The sequence below is a fragment of the Chrysoperla carnea genome, chromosome 4 (assembly GCF_905475395.1).
Source record: "Chrysoperla carnea chromosome 4, inChrCarn1.1, whole genome shotgun sequence".
NCBI classification, from domain to species: domain Eukaryota; kingdom Metazoa; phylum Arthropoda; class Insecta; order Neuroptera; family Chrysopidae; genus Chrysoperla; species Chrysoperla carnea.
The window spans coordinates 2,207,478-2,228,252 of NC_058340.1; the positions used below are offsets into that span (position 1 = coordinate 2,207,478).

Genomic DNA, 20,775 nt, shown 5'->3' on the forward strand with positions numbered 1-20,775 from the left:
ACGTATCTGTCTAACATGTCTAGAAAGGCCTTTAAATTTATACAAAACAATTCGTTGGCGAGTGGGTCATTCGGGTTCAAAAAGCCGAGCGGAAGAGTCCTCATCAAAATTTTTCATTTTGTTGAGAGAAATACAAAATTTGATAAAATATCGTAATGAATCAAAAATCGATCTATAATCTTCAATTGAATTAGTCTGTACATTCGAGTGTTGAGCTTGTTATTTCGCGAACCTTGGTTTCCGCAATTCTATGTCGTAGTCATCGCAGATATCGACTCAAAGACAAAGCCAAAGAATGTACCGAGCTCAAAATAAGCATGGATATCTGACAAGTCAGAAGAATGAGATTGCGACGGAAAAAATAGATCCGATAATTAAAAAATTGTTAATTTTTTATGTGTATGAATAAAACATCGAATCAAAAGAAAAATTTTACGATTTTTTTAATATTAAACACTCATTACTATCATTAGTTATTAGTTTTATACCATGTATGTATGAAATATACATAGTATATTAAGTTTAGTCCCAAGTTTGTAACGCTTAAAAATATTGATGCTACGAAAAAAATTTTGGTATAGGTAAATCGATCCGAAATATCGTTTTTTTCGAAAATTACTCGGCCAATCGCCAAATAAACTCGATTTTTGAATTTCTTGGGTCAAAATTACCTTATAATCTGAGTTTCATCAAATTCCAAAAAAAATAATTTTTTACGATTTTTTCGAATTTTTCTAAGGAGTCATAATGTCATTTGAGTCTTTGCTGCGTCGGACCTATCTTGTAAACCGCTAGAGATAGAACAAAAATTTAAATGTAAAAAATGTTCCTTATAAAATATTAACGATGTTCCAGCATGGTATTTGCAGTTTCTATGTTAAAGCAATGGTACAATTTTTTTTTCGACAGAATTTAACGAAAAATTAAATTTAAGAATTTAATAATGCTTACTATTAATTCCCAAAGTTTCAGAAATTTTGACCGTTTAAAATGGGAAATAATTATGCCAACGTCCAAATTTCGATCAATTTACGTCAAAATTAATATCTCGAAAGTGAAAATTAATTTCTAAATTTTTTTTTTAGAATTGTATTGTATAAACATTTTTTTCTACTTTTTCTTCAATATATAATAATATCATAAAAAATAGTTGGAGAGACCGGACATTTTACATGCTTTAAATGGGACATGACCCTCAAAATCGCGAACTTTGTCTTTAAATATCTCGCGATGTAAACGGTCAAAAATTATGAAATTTTAGGAATTCATAAATAAAGCTATTATAAACCCGAGAAACAAAATTCGGCCAAATCTGTCGAAAAGTGATTTCATGCTGGTACTACCTTAAACAACATTTTTTCGTAAACATCACTGTTTACCCGTGAGAGCACAAAATTGTATAGTATGTATGTTATGGTTATCAGTTATAGTATCAGACAGAGTAATCAACACTGTCCATACATGGTATTTCGACAATTAACTCAGTCAATTGTTTGTTTTCTCTTGTTTTGTTTCAGTTTTTTTTCCAGATTCTTTTTATATTATGTATATATGAAATATACCAAGGTATACTAAGTTTAGTCCCAAGTTTGTAACACTTAAAAATATTGAAGCTGGGAAAAAAATGTTGGAATATGTGTTCATAGAATCACCTAATTCGTACATTTCTGGTTGTCTGCCCGTCTTTCTGCCAACAGGATAACTCAAAAACGAAAAAAGATATCAAGATGAAATTTTTCTAGAGTACTCAGGACGTAAAAAGTGAGGCCGAGTTCGTAAATGAGCAATATAGGTCAATTGGGTCTTGGGTACGTAGGACCCACCTTGTAAACCGTTAGAGTTAGAATAAAAGTAAAAAATTTTCTTTGTAAAAAATTAAATAACTTTTGTTTGAAACATTTTTTTTGTAAACATCACGGTTTACTTGTGAGAGCGCGGATTATGCGCAAATCGTTTAGTATGTATTATATGGGAATATCAGTTATATATGTGTGACATGTATGTATGTGTAATATGGCAGAGTAATAAACACTATCTATACATTTTCACTTGTTTTTAGAATTTTTATATCTTTTTCATTTTTCTCTATCAACCTTTCTTATTTTATTTTTGATAACTCTGTATGGTTGTAATTACGAGTTCATTGGGTCGAGTTTGTCGACTATAGACGTGTTGGTTGGGTTCTGAATTTTTCAGAAAACGGGGATATTGTTACTCTTATTAAAAATACAAAAGCGGATATATTACAAATAATTAAGTTAATCTACGAAGGCCCAATGTTAAATTTGACAAAATTGCTATCAGAAAACAAAAACTACGTTCTTATAGAAGGAAACAAGACAGGAAACATAGCATTTTTTATTTACGCCTAACTGAACCAAAAAAATTCAAGAAATTAAAAAAAACGGGTTCTAGATTACAACAAAACCTATCGATTAGCGTATGGTTAGTCCGATGTGGATGCGTAGGTGCCAAAAGTTTTAACGAAAAGTGTCCTTTTTCAGAAAAAATTCGATATTTCAAAAAATTTTCAGGTTTTTGCTAAAAAAAACTGAACGTGTGTGAATCTATTACTCACAACTTCACTATAATTATACCCATTTTAAAATCGAATAAGAAAAAAAGTTATAAGCAAATGTAAAAACGACTATTTTCGCATATTTTTTAAAATTTTCTCAACTTTCCAATTTGATTTTTTGGATTGGACGTCAACTTTTTTTCAATCGCAAGAAAACCGTTTTTTTGGCTTTTGTGAATTTTTTCGGTTACCTTAGCCATTGATTAGCCGAAAACATGTTTCCTTCTATAACAACGTATTTTTGTTTTCTGAAAGCAATTTTGTCAAATTTAACATTGGACCTTTGTAGATTTATTGGATTACTATTCACAGGGTATAAATATTGTCAATTGTGCACTATCAGTTCATACAACAATAAAATATTTTAAGGATGTATGAGCACGGTAGTGGGAGCACAAATTTAAAAAATATATATTTTCAATTTTGATGATAAATTATATTATAACTTGACGATATAAGACGAAAAGTAAGAATAAAATTTTTCAATATCTGGCGTTATTTTCGAAATATCGAAAATTGAAAATTTTGTTTAATTATTTAGCTTTCGATATTTCGAAAACCAAGACACATATCGAAAAATTTAATTCTTATTTTTCGTCTACATTCATGAAGTTATAACAAAATTCATCATCAAAGTTGAAAATAAGATAAAAATAATTTCAACCCTTAATCTACCCTGCTCTTACATCCCTTATATGGACGGTGACACTTAGTTTTTTTCTTTTCTAATTCATTGCTAATATGTTTACTTTCTATTAAAAAGTTTTTTTTAAAATTTGTTTTCATTCATTCCAAATGAAAATTATCAAAAACTTCCAAAATATGTCGTTTTTTGAGATTCCTCCATAAGAGCCAATGTATTTTATATCGATTTTTAATGACTTTTTTCTTAAAAATTTGCACGGATACCTAAGCTGAAATTTTAACCACATATTCTTTGAGTAAAAGACTACCTACAAACAAATTTTGAGCCTTTAAATCAAACATTGTTGTCATGCTCATACATCCTTAACAATTGAAAATAATAATAAAATTGAACAACAATATAAAAATAGATAAGAATAATAATAATTATTATATTATTTAAAATGTATCAGCAGATTTTAAATAAAAACAACCGTGAACTACCGCCAATCGGTAAGAATTCGATCAGAGATAAAAACCGACGATGATGTTGTGTTGTTGTTACAGAGCAAGCAAGCAGCAGCTCTTCTCGTCGTCGGAGAGGACCTAAGTAGTAGTATATAGTAGTGTGGCGGCATTGTGAATACCGAAGAGCGCTCGTGCGCAGTCGACACCTATTCGGCTGACGGCTGCCATTACTGATGTGCCGCCTCGGCAGATCAAATAGCCCGGTGATTGGTGGATGCCGCTTGCGCTTTCTGCACAAGTGCTCTGAGTTGTATATGCATCTATCGTCTTCGTTAGTCGGCCGCCCCTCAGTTGAGTTACAGCGTTCGTCAGTTACTTACATGTTATACCGCATTACTGTTAACATTTACTACATTCACATCACATGTAGTTTGATACTTCTTAGACTTAGATGATACAAGAACTGAAACTGAAGTGTTGTAAACCGGACTTGAACAAACATAAAGCTAAAAGACAACAAGAAGAGTTCATTGTTTTATTATTATTATTAAAATATTCAATTCATCCACACAATATAAATAAATTATTTTGTTGTGTTCCAATGATTAAACAATATTGTTTATTAAACAACACCAAACAATCCATTATTATTTACAAATAATACAAGACAACAATTAATAAAGAGAGCGCAGCGCAGCGCGCGGGCTACGTATTTCACATGTGTTTACATTATTTACAAGTGAGATCTATCAAAATGATTTTTAAACTTTAAGTGCGAGTTTTTTTTTACGTTTGTTTTGTTGTTCTCATTAAATTAATTAATTATGAACCAAAGTGCGTTTTTGTGTGTCATCTCTCATAATAATTATGTTTTGTTATTATTAAGTGTTGTTGCACGTGTTTTTGTGTGAGAGTAAAAAAGTGTGCGAATTATTTTCGGTGTGTTTTTAGAAATGCCTCACGTGTCTTCAGCTAGTGGGGGCGATGATCTTGGTAGTACTGATGAAGTTAAAGTTTTTAAAGACGAAGGTGATGGTGAAGATGAAAAACGTTCATCCGAGAATCTTACCGAAGAAAAAAGTAGTCTTATCGATCTCACAGAATCAGAAGTAAGTTTTTTTAAATATATTTCCGTATTTGTAAGGTTAAGTTGATGATGATGAAGGGTTATCATTTATGATTATTTATTATCAATTTGTTCCAAAATGACCCATATTTTATGATTGAACTTTCATCTGTTTTTGTTTGTGTTTTGTTAAAATTTTGATAAAGTATAAAAATAAAATACCGGCTTCATAACTTCTTCTGTCCTCTTAATTCTGTTATAAAAAGTACCTGAGTGTTATTATCTTGTTATAACTTTAACGATTGTGTTACAAATTACCTAGTTGATTTGAAGGTTGGTTGAAACTAAGAAGTATTCAATTTTCTATCTTATTTTTCAAAGAATGTTTTACAGTACAATTTTTCCCCCGCATATAAAATTCTTCAATCAAAGCTGATGCTTTGATTGAATTTTTAGAGATTAAGCTTAGAATTCGAGCTTTAAAAGTAGCGAGAAAATTAAAAATAGAGAAGAAAGTTTTATTTTGATATTTCCAAATGTAAACTAGATCCTGGTAATTTTACTCTTACACCTCGTATTTTTATATGATTTTTAATTCAAAATTTGAAAGGTCTAAAAACTAACTTGCTTACACACTCTTAATACATCGAGATTTACGAAAGTCTTAAGAATTTAAGCTAATCGTTATTTCTATTCTTTTATAGAGTTTTCTATTGATTAATTAGCGATTAAATTCTTTACTTTTAAAAGCACCTGTCGCTTTGAAATTATATTAAACATTTATGATAACATTATTTTTATTTATTGGCGTAAAATTATACCTGAAAATACTCTGAATTCTTTCATTATAACCTATCAAAGTTTGTTTTTCCCTCCCACACCTCGATAGGCATTAAATTCTGCATATAATTGCAGCATACTATTTAAAATTAATATATGTCGGGAAGTTAGAATAATTTTTTTATTTGGGATCACTTTCTTTCAATTACAGAAGTTGGGAAAAATTTTTACGATTATAATTTAATTTTTAACGTGAATAGGCTTTTTCACCCACAGACAAAATGCCCTTTTAATATTAATATCTCTAAATAGTTAAAAGATAAAGATACTTTTAAGATTTTCAATTTAGTCACAAAAAAAATACAACACTTTCATTATCTTTAATTTTAACTTAGTAACTAACATTGTAAATAAATCGAATAGTTCATTTTTCACCCACTACTAAAAGGAATATTCTCAACCAAGTTAAGATTAGCTTTTTCGCCGGAGAGTTCTTGAGGTATCAGACGTTTTGCATTAGCTTTAGAAAAATTACCTTTGCCTGCCTAATGACGATGTACATTTAAGAAGACTTGTTTATTAAAAAATTTTCGTTCAGGAAACCGTCGTTGATATTCCCGGTATAATTTCTTGACTATTGGGTTTTGGATAGAAGTATATAAGGCATTTTCGAGTTAAATTATCCAAAGAAAATGCTATTAAATTATACCAATGGAATCATCCTGTATTTTTATAATTTCTGACAGTTAAAAATGTTACTTTCAAATATTTCCTTTTGTTAGAAATACATGACTGATTACTCTAAAAACTCTCGACGAATTATAGAGTATAAACCTACATTTAGAGATTTTGAGGGACATCTACTCATATTTTTACTTCGATAATATCCCGGGATTTTGTCATGACATTTTAACACTGTTGCATGAATCGAAGGTAAAATTGGGTAAAAAAGAATTATGCTATGGGGACGAAAAGGGTGCTTTGTAAAATGATAAGTACATAATTTCTTTAACGAGTCTACCCTCTACGACTTTTTTCCGAAAGTGCTGCCTTCTCAAATGAGCACGATGATGTCATATTTGAGTTATCGTTTTGAAAAAACGCAGCAAAGAATTTGTTGGTCACTATGACTACTTATAACATTAATAATTATTAAACAATTAGCAAAAATGAGCTATGTATTGAAAGGCAAAAAAATACTTAAGTATGGCATGTTCGAGGTGGTAGCCAGATAAGTACAGTATTTTTGTCATGAACCTGAAGTTGGCAACTAAAAAATACCCGCTAAAAAAATAGTCGAGAGAATATAGGATAAAAAAAAACATTAATTGTGACTTAGAATGGAATAATTTAGAACGCTATATTATAAGATCAACTCCCAGTATCATTAAGCTACTTGAATCTTGGGAAAATCATCCTCTTTGTATTATTATCAGACAAAATATTTTATTGTTTAATAATTATTAATGTTATCAAGTGGTCATAGTTTGTGGCAAATTTTCAACAGCGGTTTCTCCACCCGATATCTTTAAATATGTCGTTATCAAAAAACGCAGTGTTTTCCAAAGAAGTCGTAGAGAAAAGTTTGGTAGACTCGCCAAAAAGCAACCAATCACGAAAATTTAAGTATGTATGTATTAATCATTTAACAAGACACCCTTTATGTAGGTTTTTAATTAGGCCCACGGTCTATGTAGGTTTTTAATTTTAACATTAAATTGAAATCAATAACTGTGAAAATTAATATTGATTGCATTTTGATAGTTTTAGTGATAGTGAGTGATGATGAGATTATAACTAGAATAGAATAGCGTAGCGTGAAATTTATCTATCAATATAAATAAAAATGTTGTTATGTTCGTTTGTGTATTGCTTATGGACTCAAAAGTTCTGCATCGATTCAGCTCAAATTTTAACACGATATACAACCTGCTTCAAGGATTTTAAATAAAATCTATATTTAACCCCGAGGGAGTGGAAGTGAGGATGAAATATTGTATATGTAAAAATAATTTTATTCGCTCCGTGCGTGAGTTTCGTTTCCATGGTAACGATACACTACTTTAATTATAGAATTGTATGGATGCATGTATAATTGTATGGATTGCATTTAAGACTTACATTGAAAATTTAATATTATTGTCTCACAAATTTAAATAAATAATTATGATAATTTACATTTGAAAAATAATATTTGTGCAATTTGATTTCTTATTTTCACAATTTTTAATGCATTAAGTTTAATTAATTCGTGTTTTACAATAATTTTAATTTGACATTTCTATAACATTAACATGTAAAGAATTGCAAATTAGTCAAAACAGCCCCCTTTAACTCCAAAATTTTTCACTGGAAGCGCTGGCATCGATTTTATTGTCCCTACCATGACTACGCACACAACGAATAGACAAATACAGATAAACGCTTCTCTAAATGTCATGTGATTTATAATATTTATAAAAGATAATTATAATTATTATTCTCACAAGCAGTATGTTAGGAATGCTTCTTTATTAATCGAAAATCTGAAACTCAATTTTATCGTTGTAGGAAAAATTTGAAACAATAGTTATAAAACTATATATATTTAAAGTTCGAACCGGCAGAAATTGGCAAACCATTAAAGGTAGAAATATTATACAGTAAAGAGTATTTTTACAGAAACAAATATCTTGGAATGAATATTTGATACAGAACTACTAATAATTACGGTTTTATAAAATATTGACTAAATTTTTTCTTTCCTGCCATGGACACACATGTATTTCTTCCCATTAATGAACAATCTAATATTTTCAAATATCCCCAAATGGTGGGCTATCAAATAAAAGAGCATGACGTGTACAATTACAAAACTGTTTTCCCGACGCAAGGGGGTGAATGACCGAATATTTTTAAGTATAACTCAAGTCTGGTACTAAATAAAAGGGCATGTTGTGTACATTAAATTAATTATGTAAGTTACATGAAAATCAGTTGAGCCGTTTCAAAATTGTGATTTTTTTTATCGAGGATTTATCAAATTTCATATTTACTAGATACTTTTTCACCTATTTTCATGGAATCATATCGTCCTACAACGAACTGTGACAGAATCAGGGTTCGAAAATATCCGATATTTATTATAAATATCAAAATATCGGATATTTTTGATATTTAAAAAAAAAATAAAATGTTTTAAAGGTTTTATTTACATAGGCAATTCAAATCAGACAAATGAAACCAAAACATAAAATATTCTTCTAGATCAGGCAAAATCAATTAAAAATAATAAAATTTTTATAAATAAAAATCAACTTTGAAACAAAAAGCAATTTTATAAATTGTTATCAGTCAATGGTCATAGCTACACTTAGGCAACAAAACAATAAACATTACAAATAAAAACTCTAGAGTATAATCAGTCTTTTAATTATCAAATCAGTCATCAGTCATTCGTAATAAACTGTTAATTATCAAAAAAAAAAAAAAAATGTCGTTTCATAATTGTGCTTGGTTTGACTGCAAGGAAGATAAAGCTAGATCATCTTCCGATTCTGAATCTTACTTAAACTTACTCTTTAGTAACGAACTTTTTCTGACACGACACGATTTGAGCTTAGTATTAGTAGGTTTTAACTCTACTCCAATGCCATCAAAATTTGGGAAGTAGAAATACGGTAACAAACGCCAAAAATTACTAAATGATATTAAATTTTTTTAAATCATTTTTGTATTGATATATATCATGATATATATCCATTGATATATATATCCTCGAACCCTGGACAGAATACAGCTAGTAATTAGTATTAAAAACAAGTTGATATAAATATAATATAATATAATATAAATGTGTAGTGATCTGATCTGGTCTAGTCTGGTCATTATTTAATAAAATATTTGGACAATGTAAACATGTTAGCATAACAAGTGAATGATTTGGTAGATTAGTATTTTATTTTCTATTCTATGTAATTATTCCTGTTGGTACTATAACATATAAATATAAATATAATATAATAAAATATCTATCGTTTGTAGTATTTGTATGTTATGTTATGTGTTGTGTGTTTATAGTATGTTGCCGTCGGCTCTATAATCGTTTAAAAAACTTGTGTGTGAGTTTGTTGGAATAGGGCACACAACATATAACACTATGCATCCACCAATCTATCCACTAGGTATCCACCATTTACATACAAGATGATTTCATTCAGTCTATTCATCATTTTTAGTTAACAAAAATATGAAGCGCGTATCAAACTTTAATTACTAAATTTTCAATCTAGAAGAAAACTTGAAATTTTTTATTTAAAGCCTGTAAAATCAAATAATATATTATTCCGCGGGACATCACTATATTTACCCGGATGTCTAGGAGTGGTTATGTTTTTTGCGCGTATATTTGTATGCGTATTTATTTGTTAATTTCTTTATTAGCTCGTGTGTTCCAAACTACTAGATGGATTTCGACACTTAAAATGTCGTTACATTCGTCGTAAAACCCAAGTGTCCTTAGATGGTTGTTTTTTTAAAAAGAAAAGACCAAATGGCGGATTTTTGAGCCGAAATAGTAACGTGTAAATAAAAAAATACCAAACCCATAGAGAAGGATATCAAAATACAGGAAAATTAATTTAAAAAGTTAAAATATAGTTTAATAAGATTGTGCCAGGATACTAAAAAGTAGAACAAAAAATTATTAAAAAAATTAAAAACCCAAATGCGTTAAATAAAATCTGAAAAAAAAAACCAAATTTAGTAGTTCACATAGCAACTTAGCAACAGTTGGGTCCCATTAAAATCTAGACCGGATCAAATCTTATTAATAATGGACCCGGCTGTTAAAGTCAGTATGTAAACTACTGGATGTTCGAAGTTGATAGACAATTTGAAAACGCAGCACTTTCGAAGAAAGTTGCAGAGAGAGAGAAAGTTTGGTAGACTCGCTAAATACTAAAAGGAACCTAATCGCGGAGTTTTATGTTAATGTTAATCATTTAACAAAAAGAGTGCTGTTCTGCGAACTATATGACGATTTTCTAAAAGAAAGGGTTAATAAATCTATGCTTTTTGAATAATAAATAATTTTTGACTTCGAAAAGTCCGAATTATCAAACGCGTTTATAAAATTATTGTCGAGTGAACGGTGTCTTATAATTTTTTTATAATTTTTTGAATCTTATTTTGATCTGAAAATCACTTTTTTCTTTAGATAATTGAGAGCTTTAAATTTATTTAGAGCTTATATTTTACTATTTTTAGATCAAAGTTTTTATAAAAGACATTAAACAAATTGTGCCTTCCGAATAAAAACATCTTAAATATATAATATTCAAATTTAGTTAATGCATAATAAATTAAAAATTAAGCGGGAAGTAAAAGAAAAAAAAAATTTCAGAATTGATTTAGACTTAGCCCAACTTTATATTTAAAAAAAAAATCAAGCCTTTTATCCAAAATTGCCCTGGCGCTTGTACATCCTTAACCACATAAAATAAATCAACATGTATTATAAATATGAATGCTATATATCAGCTTATAATAAACGAAGCACCTTTTCAGTTTCTCTGATTACAAAACACACCACCATATAATAAACTTCTTCTTATATTTGTTACCTTCCATCAACAAGAAACAATATTATAGTACCAAGGAATCAGGTTATGGCTGGCTATGACTATGGCTCATATCTCTTTATATGTGTTTTTGTAAAATATTTATATTGTTAACAATCGTACTATATAATTATACTTGGTTTTTTTTTTTGGGTTTTTGAAACGGGATTTTTTTTTCACTTCAGTATTATTATAGTTAAATAAATCAGGATTATGTAAATCTTATTAGTTAGTGTGGATATGTAGAGGTATCTAGGAAATAGTTTTTGATAGGTAAATTTAGGGTTGGTGTATTTTATACATATTGTGTTAATTAAATTATTTAATTTCAAGTTTTGATTAAATTTGTTATCATCATAAATTGTTCAAAAGTTTTTCCATGTTTTGTATCATTTCTATAAAATGTATAATTCAAATTTTCCTGTTTTCTTCATCTCATGAAAATTTATTTTTGGATTCATGTATAAGTTGATTCATTTGTAACGAGTGAATCAATTTTTTCATAAAAATATAAAAAACAATCATAAAAGTTAAAAACATATTAAAAAAAATTTATTTTAGAAAAAAATCATTAAAAAAATTAGACTCTGTGAAGGGAGAAAGTGGGAGAGAAAAGACCAGGGTTGGCTAAATGAGAAAAGGGTTTAAAATGCGACCAAAATATAAGAATATAAAATTCCTTGTATAAAAGAAATAAAATACAATCATTAAGACAAAGGACTGCGCACGATTAGATAGGAAAATGGCCTTCTGTGAAATTTTTCAAAGCGCCCCCAAAATTTTCGAGCTACGTGTGATCAAAGATACACATATATTTTAGTTATAGTACAAATTATTTTGTTTAATCGCTCGCAGCTCGAAAACTACCCCTTAAAAAAATTTTGTGGTTGTGGGAGCTTTTGATGAAAATGATCCAAAGAATATTTTGGGGGTGGTTTGAAGAAGTTTCACAGAGAGTTATTTCCCTATATTATCGTGTGGGGCCTTTAAAATGTAAAACTTTTGGGACATATTATTAAAAAGTCAATTTTTGAAATACTGAGATCATTTCGACATTTGTTTTATCTCTCAGTGTATAAGTTTAAAATTTAAAATATCATTGTAATTTCGTGAAAAAGCCCGAGCTAGATTTCGTGAAATTGAATCACTTCAAATTGCAAACAAATAAAAATGTTTTCAATTAAAATAATAATAAAAAAATATTTGTTGATACCTAAATTAACGTGTATGACAAAAAAGCCAAAATATAAAAAATAAAAACAGAACAGTTTAAAATAAATAAATAACACAAAGATTATTTTTAGTAAATATATTTAGAATTTATTATACCTTGAATTCTAAGAAAGTGCATAGGGCGGGCCCTTAAATTACTTCTGAGAACATCTTAAAGAGTCATAAATTTCCTCTAAACATCTACAACAGTACACCAGTTATACACTATACTCAGTATACTGTATATGTGTATGTATGTTTTGGTATGTGTGCGTGCCTGTATATGTTACCGGTAAAGTATATAATTCAGACATTCTAAAAAATTTCTTGCCTTTCTATGTACAGTGTGTCGCATTTAAGATGAAGACACCCTCATTTTTCGTTATTTATAGGAATATTGATTTGTAATTTTGCACAGTCATACAGGATGATGGGTCACATTCAGGACCCAAATTGAAAATTCAGGAAAATTTCACGCCTTTACCCGTCCCTTTTATTAAGCTTGCATCTTGAGGACTAGGGTTCCATTTTCTTTTATGCGAAAAGAGTTGTTTTTATTGAAAAAGACGCTAAACTTACGGCGTGTAACATTTCGTTCTTAAAGATAAATAGAAATCTGATAGCAAAAATGGCGCATTTACATAACTAAAATGTAAATAACTTCACTAGTTATATCATACTATTAAGGTAGTACGAGCGCCAAGGCAAGTTTAGACTTGTGGTTGAAATTATTTGTACCTTATTTTCAACTTTGATGATGAATTTCGCTATAAATTCATGAATGTAGACGAAGATTAAAAAAATAATATTCTTCGATATCTGTCTTGGTTTTCGAAATATCGAAAAATGTTATTCTTACTTTTCGTGTTATATTTTCAATTTATAACATAATTCACCACCAAAATTGAAAAAATATGTATTTTTTTTATTTGTGTCCCCACTACCTTGCTCATACATCCTTAATTAGTCGGGCACAACGGGTTTATTGTTTTCAATAATTTATTAAGGTTTTTATTTTAATTAAACAGTTTTTTCGGCCCCCCTCCCCTAAAATTTTCAGAATTGATGAAAAAATCAAGATTTTATCAAAAATTGCCCTAGCGCTAGTACATCCTTAAATCGTGATACATTGTCGTCTGTGTGTTTGTCATTGTACGAAGTATTTAGGTAATATTTGAAATAAATAATTTTGTATAGATTGCGTGAATATTGTAATCATTTTAGGGAATCGCTAGGGATTATATAGAAGACCCTGTTATATAAATTGTCCGTAACATATATTGTATTCATCATCTGATGTGATCATGGTGTGCCTTAGCCTGAGATGGATATTTAGAAAGACGATATTCTATATATTATATTTTAAAATTTTATTTATTTACAACATAATATAGTTTTTATGGTTATGGATTTAGTTAACAATACCTAATAAAAATTTGGAAAAAAAAAAACAATTTATATAGTATTTTTGAATTGTGTGAGAGATATTTTATCTCTTTCCTTTCTCCTTTTTTAACTACTCACTTTAAAATTGAAAATATAATATAATAAGTAATTAAAATTGTATTATTCGACTTTTATTTTCAATTTTAAACTTATTAAAAATATTTCAATTTAGTTTATTCATTTCCTGGTGAAAAAGTATTTTATATGCAACGAAAAATGAATTGAAAATTTTGTTTTTCTTAATGTTTTGTGTATAAGATATGATCTTTAGTGTCCAAGCCAAATTAATTGTGTGTTAATTGATAAATTATAACAAAATTTATTTTATACAATTTTGTTTATCATAAATGTTTTTATTTTAATGCTAACCGAGAAATTAAAATTCTATGTTTTAAAATATTTGAAACGCAAATTTCTTTTGCTATAGAATTATTTGCTTATTATTTGGTTAAGAATCACTGCCCCAGCTATTAATTAAAAAAAAATTAATAAGTTTTTTCTAACTGGGTAATTCAAATTGTTTTTTTTTTTAAGTAAAAATGTGTCTATAAAAGTCCAAAAAAAAATGATGTGCAGACTCCGAAAGTCGTTGTGAGAGATTTTAGAAATTAAATCCTCTACATCTCAAATAACTTGTTCAGTCGAAAACCCATTAACTCGAAAGTCAAAATGAAAGTTGCTAAACACATCTCTTTGAATTTAAATGTAGATAGCAGCACTGAAGATATTTCTAACATGAAAGCACTTATCAACAAATTTGGTCTATTTTTTGTCACAGACTCAGAATGATGTTAGCTGTGAGATCCCGAAGTTAAAGATTCTTAGTTCGTTTAGATCGCGAAATAATTAGTTATAATGTTTGCGATTTCGAAGATTAAAGCATGTAAAACTCTCTTTGTTGCCCCAGCTATTTTTTGGAATGTTTTTAGAATAAAAAAATATCACCTTATGCATAAATTGTCTCGTGTTTTAACGGACAAAATTTTTGAAACTTTGGGATTTAATATTAAACCTTATTCTTAGTCTGAGAATAAAGTAAAGTTTATCATTGTTTTAGCATAGAAACAGCAAATACCATGCCAGAAATACCTTAGTTATCTACATCCAAAAATGAAAAATGAGAATTAATTTAAAATCAGTTGATTAAAATATTTCAAAATGAGTTTGATGCCACATCTTTGAAAAACAATAGTTTGTCTATAAGTTATGTAATACTATTTATTAAACTTATATAATTAAAACCACTTACATTATATTTGATCTTTATATAATATAAAATATATATGTATATAATATCTATTAATAATTATCAATGCAACAGAGGAATTCTATTTGAACTATGTTAAAACGGAAGTTTTCAAATGAACTTTGTTTTAAATAGTTCTTAGAATTTTGTTTTATTTTCATTCAAACATTTCATTTCACTTATACGTACGTACAAGTATATAAGTACATCTCTTTCTAAGTCTGAGTCTTTACAAATTAATTGTTCACAATAAATACATAAACACAAAGATTTTTATGGTTTTAAGATTTACCATTTCAAATGTCTAAATTTAAATTAAACATATTTTTCTTAAATAGTTAACTAAATATGGCGCCACATATAACAATATGGTTATTAACTTTAAAGTTTTATTATATATTTATATTGTTGGAAATTTAAGTATCCATTTTCTGCAAATTTCATTTAGTAAGAATTTTCTTTTTCTTATAATAGACCGGTTTGTAGACTGTTTTTGTCGAATTTGATCGATTTCATTCAAGGTGATAAGCAAGGTCAAGTCTATGTAAGATGTTAATGTTTTGTAAATTTGCGTCTTTAGTAGATACATTAGGTTATATTTGGTTGGTTACGTTAGGTTATATTGGCTGTCCACGAAGGACACACTTAGGGTATAGATAATTTCGTTGATAATTTCGTTTATAAGCTCCTCAATTTCAGAGACTGAGTGCACCTCCTTCATGCATATACCATGCACTACACCAGCCCATCACAACTATTAATTAAATTAATTTTGATGCGATGGCGGGAATCGAGCCCGCTACCGTAAGCATACCGCGGACGGAATTGGTTACTCCTTAACCAACTGAGCTAATAGAGCTAGTAGTAGATACATACATATAATTATTTTTGTGAAGAAAGCTTTGTAAATTTATTTGATATTCATCCAAAATCTTTCAACAGAAAATGTCAAAAATGTTGTCATAATCAGACAGATGGTGTAATTTAACCTTACTACATAGCAAACTCAAGAATGTATTTTTAATGTATCACACTATATACCATGTGTGTTTGTACCATCTAGGCATATACATATCTGTAGTATGACAGAATACATTCGTTTAGTAATGCATCTAAGCGAGAGGTATTATATACATGTGTTGAACATTAGTTGGAAGACGCTTGGAGAATGGGAGTTTTTTAGTTACAGATAACTAGTAAGTTCATCAAAACTCCCACTCTCTGCATGCATACAACAGAAGATCTGTCGTATCGTATCTGTAGTTTTACAACACATGTATATAATACCTCTCGCTTAGATGCATTACTAAACGAATGTATTCTGTCATACTAAAGATATGTATATGCCTAGATGGTACAAACACACATGGTATATCATTTTAATATTTTCTATTTCAAGTGTTGTATTCTATGAAAATTCGAATAAAATTATTGTTTTATTAAGTTATTTATTTGTACAACTACGCCCTTCAATATATCTTGGTATAATCAAGCAACAACATATTTTAAAATTAGATTAAGAAAAGGCTCATTTTATATTCGAATTCGTATGTGCAAAGAATTATAATCCTAAAATATATTTTCACTCAATGAAAATTAGAAAAGAGACACATCATATTCATTACAAGCTTTTGTTTTAATAAAATCAAAAAAGTTATTATTATTTTACACCGGATGCGATATGCTTTGATAACATCTTCTATATATATTTATTTCGTATCAAATCAATGTACAGAGTGGGTCCGTATTGTTATGCTGATCGTTTACACACATGTTGTGATTTTAAGATCTTTTTATGCAATTCAAAAAAATTCATTGAGTTGAAAAAATTGCATTCGTGTCTAGAACTCGAATAGCCTAATTGGTAGGGCGCTTGACATGAATCCAAGAAGTCCGGGTTCGAGTGTATTTTTTTCAATTCTCTTTAATTAAGATTACTAGACAAGATATTTGTCAATATTTAGTTTACGAATGTGTAACATATTATATATCAAAATTAGTCGAATAGACCATGATGTAAATATCGTGTGCATGATTAAATGTAAACAACAACAATAAGTAACCTTAAATATAATAAATATACATATAAAGTTTTTGTTTTGAACTTAAAAAATTTACTTGTGTAACACAAGACATCGTAATTAGTGATTAACTATTTTTTTAAGGTTATAGAAATTTGATAATGTGATTTTAGTTTTTTTTTTACACAATTAATTAATTAAAATATTAAAAACATTTAATATTTATTATCAGTAAATGTCATATTTATTCAATAAAAACGATTATCATGTTGTATTTATTATCATTATCAGTTGAGTGTAACTGATAATAACCTTTTATTATTTGTTACTTTTTTTTTTTTTGCTCAATAATTTTTTTATTTTCAAAATAATAAAAATATCTTTATGCAATTAATTAATATCAAATTAAATAAAAAGTTCCGTAATCATTAATATTTTAATTCTTCCGTGCATTAATAATGTCTTTATTAAATCTTATTTTTATTTTTTTTATTTATAGGAGAAATCGGGCGGTAGTTATTCATCGAGTAAACATGCATCGAGACCGGATCACAGTCCCGTTTTTGGTAAGATAATATTTTACAGTATTTATTATTTTTTTTAGATATAGAGCACTTGACCCTGGTACTAACTTTTGTATCAGGGTCAATTACCCTATAAATTTGATCATTTTGATCAGGATTGGATCATTTTGACCAGGAGCTAAAGTTTGAAAATAAGTCGATTTTTAGTTAGAGTACTATAATATTTTAAAATCGTGCAAATTACATAGTTTCTTCTTAAGGAGGGTGACTCGCCAGTAATAGAAAAAAATAAATTAGTAGATAATGATCCGAATTTTAAGTATGTTATAGTTAACGAAATATATTATTGTATAAAACAAAAATTTGGGTATCTTACCGTTCAATTAAGAGAGTTTTTATTAATTAAAAATACACTAAATAACATAACCTGTTATGAGGATGGTATGTTATTTAGTGTATTTTTAATTAATAAACACTCTCTTAATTGAACGGTAAGATACCCAAATAATATATTTCGTGAACTATAACATACTAAAAATTCGGATCCTTATCTACTTATTTATTTTTTCTATTATTGCCGAGGGACCTTCCTTAAATTGAGATGTCAAGAGATTTATTAAAAAGACTAAAGATAATATAAGATTTAGATTCTTTAAAATAAATAAATAGTATTATTAAATAAAAATAAAAATATTATTTTTAGGGAAAGTTGAACCAACTCCACACACATCCTCATTTAATATGGGATATTTGGTATCACCATATGGCTATGCCAATGGAGCTCCTGTCTCAATGGTAAGTCTACCAACTTTATAAATATTTATATTTTATGTGTTTTTGTATATTAGTCTTATTTACATGCAATTTAATGACAAATGTTATCAGCTGTTTGTTTACAGCTGGATATCAATTTTTATTCAATTTCTATTTCACAAATTCTAATAATTCCTAAATTATTATTATTATTATTATAAATCAATTTTTATACCATGTATATATGAAATATACATAGTATATTAAGTTTAGTCCCAAGTTTGTAATGCTTAAAAATAATGATGCTAGGAAAAAAATTTTGCCATAGGTGTTCTCTAAATCACCTAATTAGTCCATTTCTGGTTGCCCGTCCGTCTGTGGACACGATAACTCAAAAACGAAAAAAGATATCGAGCTGAAATTTTTACAGCGTACTCAGGACGTAAAAAGTGAGGGTCAATTGGGTCTTGGGTTCGTAGGACCCATCTTGTAAACCGTTAGAGATAGAACAAAAGTTTAAATATAAAAAATGTTCCTCATCAAAAATTAAATGTTCCTCATTAAAATTAACAACTTTTGTTTGAAACATTTTTTCGTAAACATCACTGTTTACTTCTGAGGGCGCTAATTAGGCGGAAATTTTATAATATGTACTATACTTGATTATCAGTTATGTATGTGTCACATGTTTGTATGTGTAATGTGATAAAGAAATCAACACTGACTATGCATGGTATTTAAACAATTAACTCAGTCAATTGTTTGTTTTCACTTGTTTTTACTTAAATATATAAAAAAGATGTCAATTTCCACTAAAATAAATTAGTTAGAACATTTTTTGTATCGTTTCACAGGAAATGTAATTTAACTCACAATTTACATGTACGATCAAGCGGACCGGACGCCCAACAACATTCAAATAGAAAATAGAAAGAAAAAATTGAAATACAAGCAAACATGCAAACATAAATCATTTTTGTAACATTCTTAGAAAAATTATTATGTCGGTGTTGGTGGTTCGGTGTGTTAGACATTATTAGACTTTGGCTGTTAGGTTGTTGATGGGAGCAGCGAACATCATAATATTCATCAGATAATAACTGTACCTAGTAGTCGCTAGTCGCTATTCGCTATGTAGTAAAATTAAAATAGATGATATATAGGTACCTCTAGCTAATTATTGATTAAAAACACACTGAGGATGTGATTCGCACTTGTGTTCCAGACGCTCTCAGGGTGTGTGTAGAGGGTGCGCTCATTGCAAATAACTCTTCAGCAATTACAACAGCGCGACAATGCATGTTGTATAATATTACTATAAAAAAAGGTCTATCAAGTTTACTATGACCAACTAAAACTAATAACGGATCTAACAGGACTCGAGTTACAATCAAATTACTCAGCAGTTAACTTCTGTCGCTTACTTGAAGGATCTTAGACTCGAAAATGTCTAATGAAAAGTGAAATTAACAGTGGGAGTAACATTCGATAGTTTTTTCCAAGTTCTTTTGCTCGAAGCAAACCGTAAATTTCGATTATCCGAAGAAACCATCTATGTATGTTACAGTTATAAAAGCTAGCGTGAAAATTGATGTTGGTTGTAGAACGAAAGAGGACAGTGCCGAAGAATTGATTTTTGCAATCAAAAATTTATCGTGCATAGAACGCGGCAAAATTCCTGACCATAAAAATTTTTGGGTAATGAATGCGTCTTGGGTTTTTTCAGTAACACTCATTTCAACTGTTGTAAGGCAACTTAAGCACACAAATTTTTGACGGAGTTCCTTAACGGAGAAAATTTTCCAAATTGAACCAAAATTTTCTGTATGCTAATTTGAAAATAGCCTCTCTTATCATTTTTTGGGATTAGAACATGAGGAATAAATTTACGCACGAATTGTAGACATCGTTGCGATCGTGCCCAAAGCTTCGGCAAACAATTAATTACGCCCAACAACCTCCTATTCGCTTTTGTTAGAATTTAATTTAAACTTGTTAATGTTTATTTCTTTTGGGAAATGAACACATTGACTTACAAACAATGTAATACACATCCCAATTGACAACAAAGCCTTGCAATTGACAACAAGCACTTGATATACAGTAAGAAATACATGGCGTTTGTTACAATGATTATATGGTTTATGGCGTTATTTACATTACAGTATTGTAAATAACGCCATATAATTATCATACCAGCATTGTAATAAACGTCATACATTTTTTAAGCCTTTACTAACTTTCGATGTGTCTATCTCAGCCTAGAAGTCGTGATAAGTTAAAAACTTTGTACAACTTTATCGACATATTATAATATTCTGTTAACATTTGTTGCGTGACTTTACCACTCACCACCACAGTGTTTTATTCAGTCACTCACTTACTATTACTCAAACTATTAAACCAAACTCAACATTATATACATTTGCTTGGCTTGACATGGCGCGGTTGGTTAGG

At 28.7% G+C, this 20,775-nt stretch overlaps 1 protein-coding gene across 4 annotated transcripts in view; it reads left to right on the forward strand.

Moving 5' to 3' along the window:
- Positions 1–4,515: 4,515 nt before the first annotated feature.
- LOC123298057 (protein pangolin, isoforms A/H/I/S) overlaps positions 4,516–20,775 on the forward strand; it is a 459,540-nt gene continuing 443,280 nt past the window's right edge. For all 4 annotated transcript variants that reach the window (XM_044879947.1, XM_044879948.1, XM_044879950.1 and 1 more), the window contains exons 1-3: positions 4,516–4,779; positions 17,541–17,607; positions 18,269–18,360. In XM_044879947.1, coding sequence (XP_044735882.1) covers positions 4,624–4,779; positions 17,541–17,607; positions 18,269–18,360 — 315 coding nt within the window. In that variant the 5' untranslated portion in view covers positions 4,516–4,623. The remainder of the gene's footprint in view (positions 4,780–17,540; positions 17,608–18,268; positions 18,361–20,775) is intronic.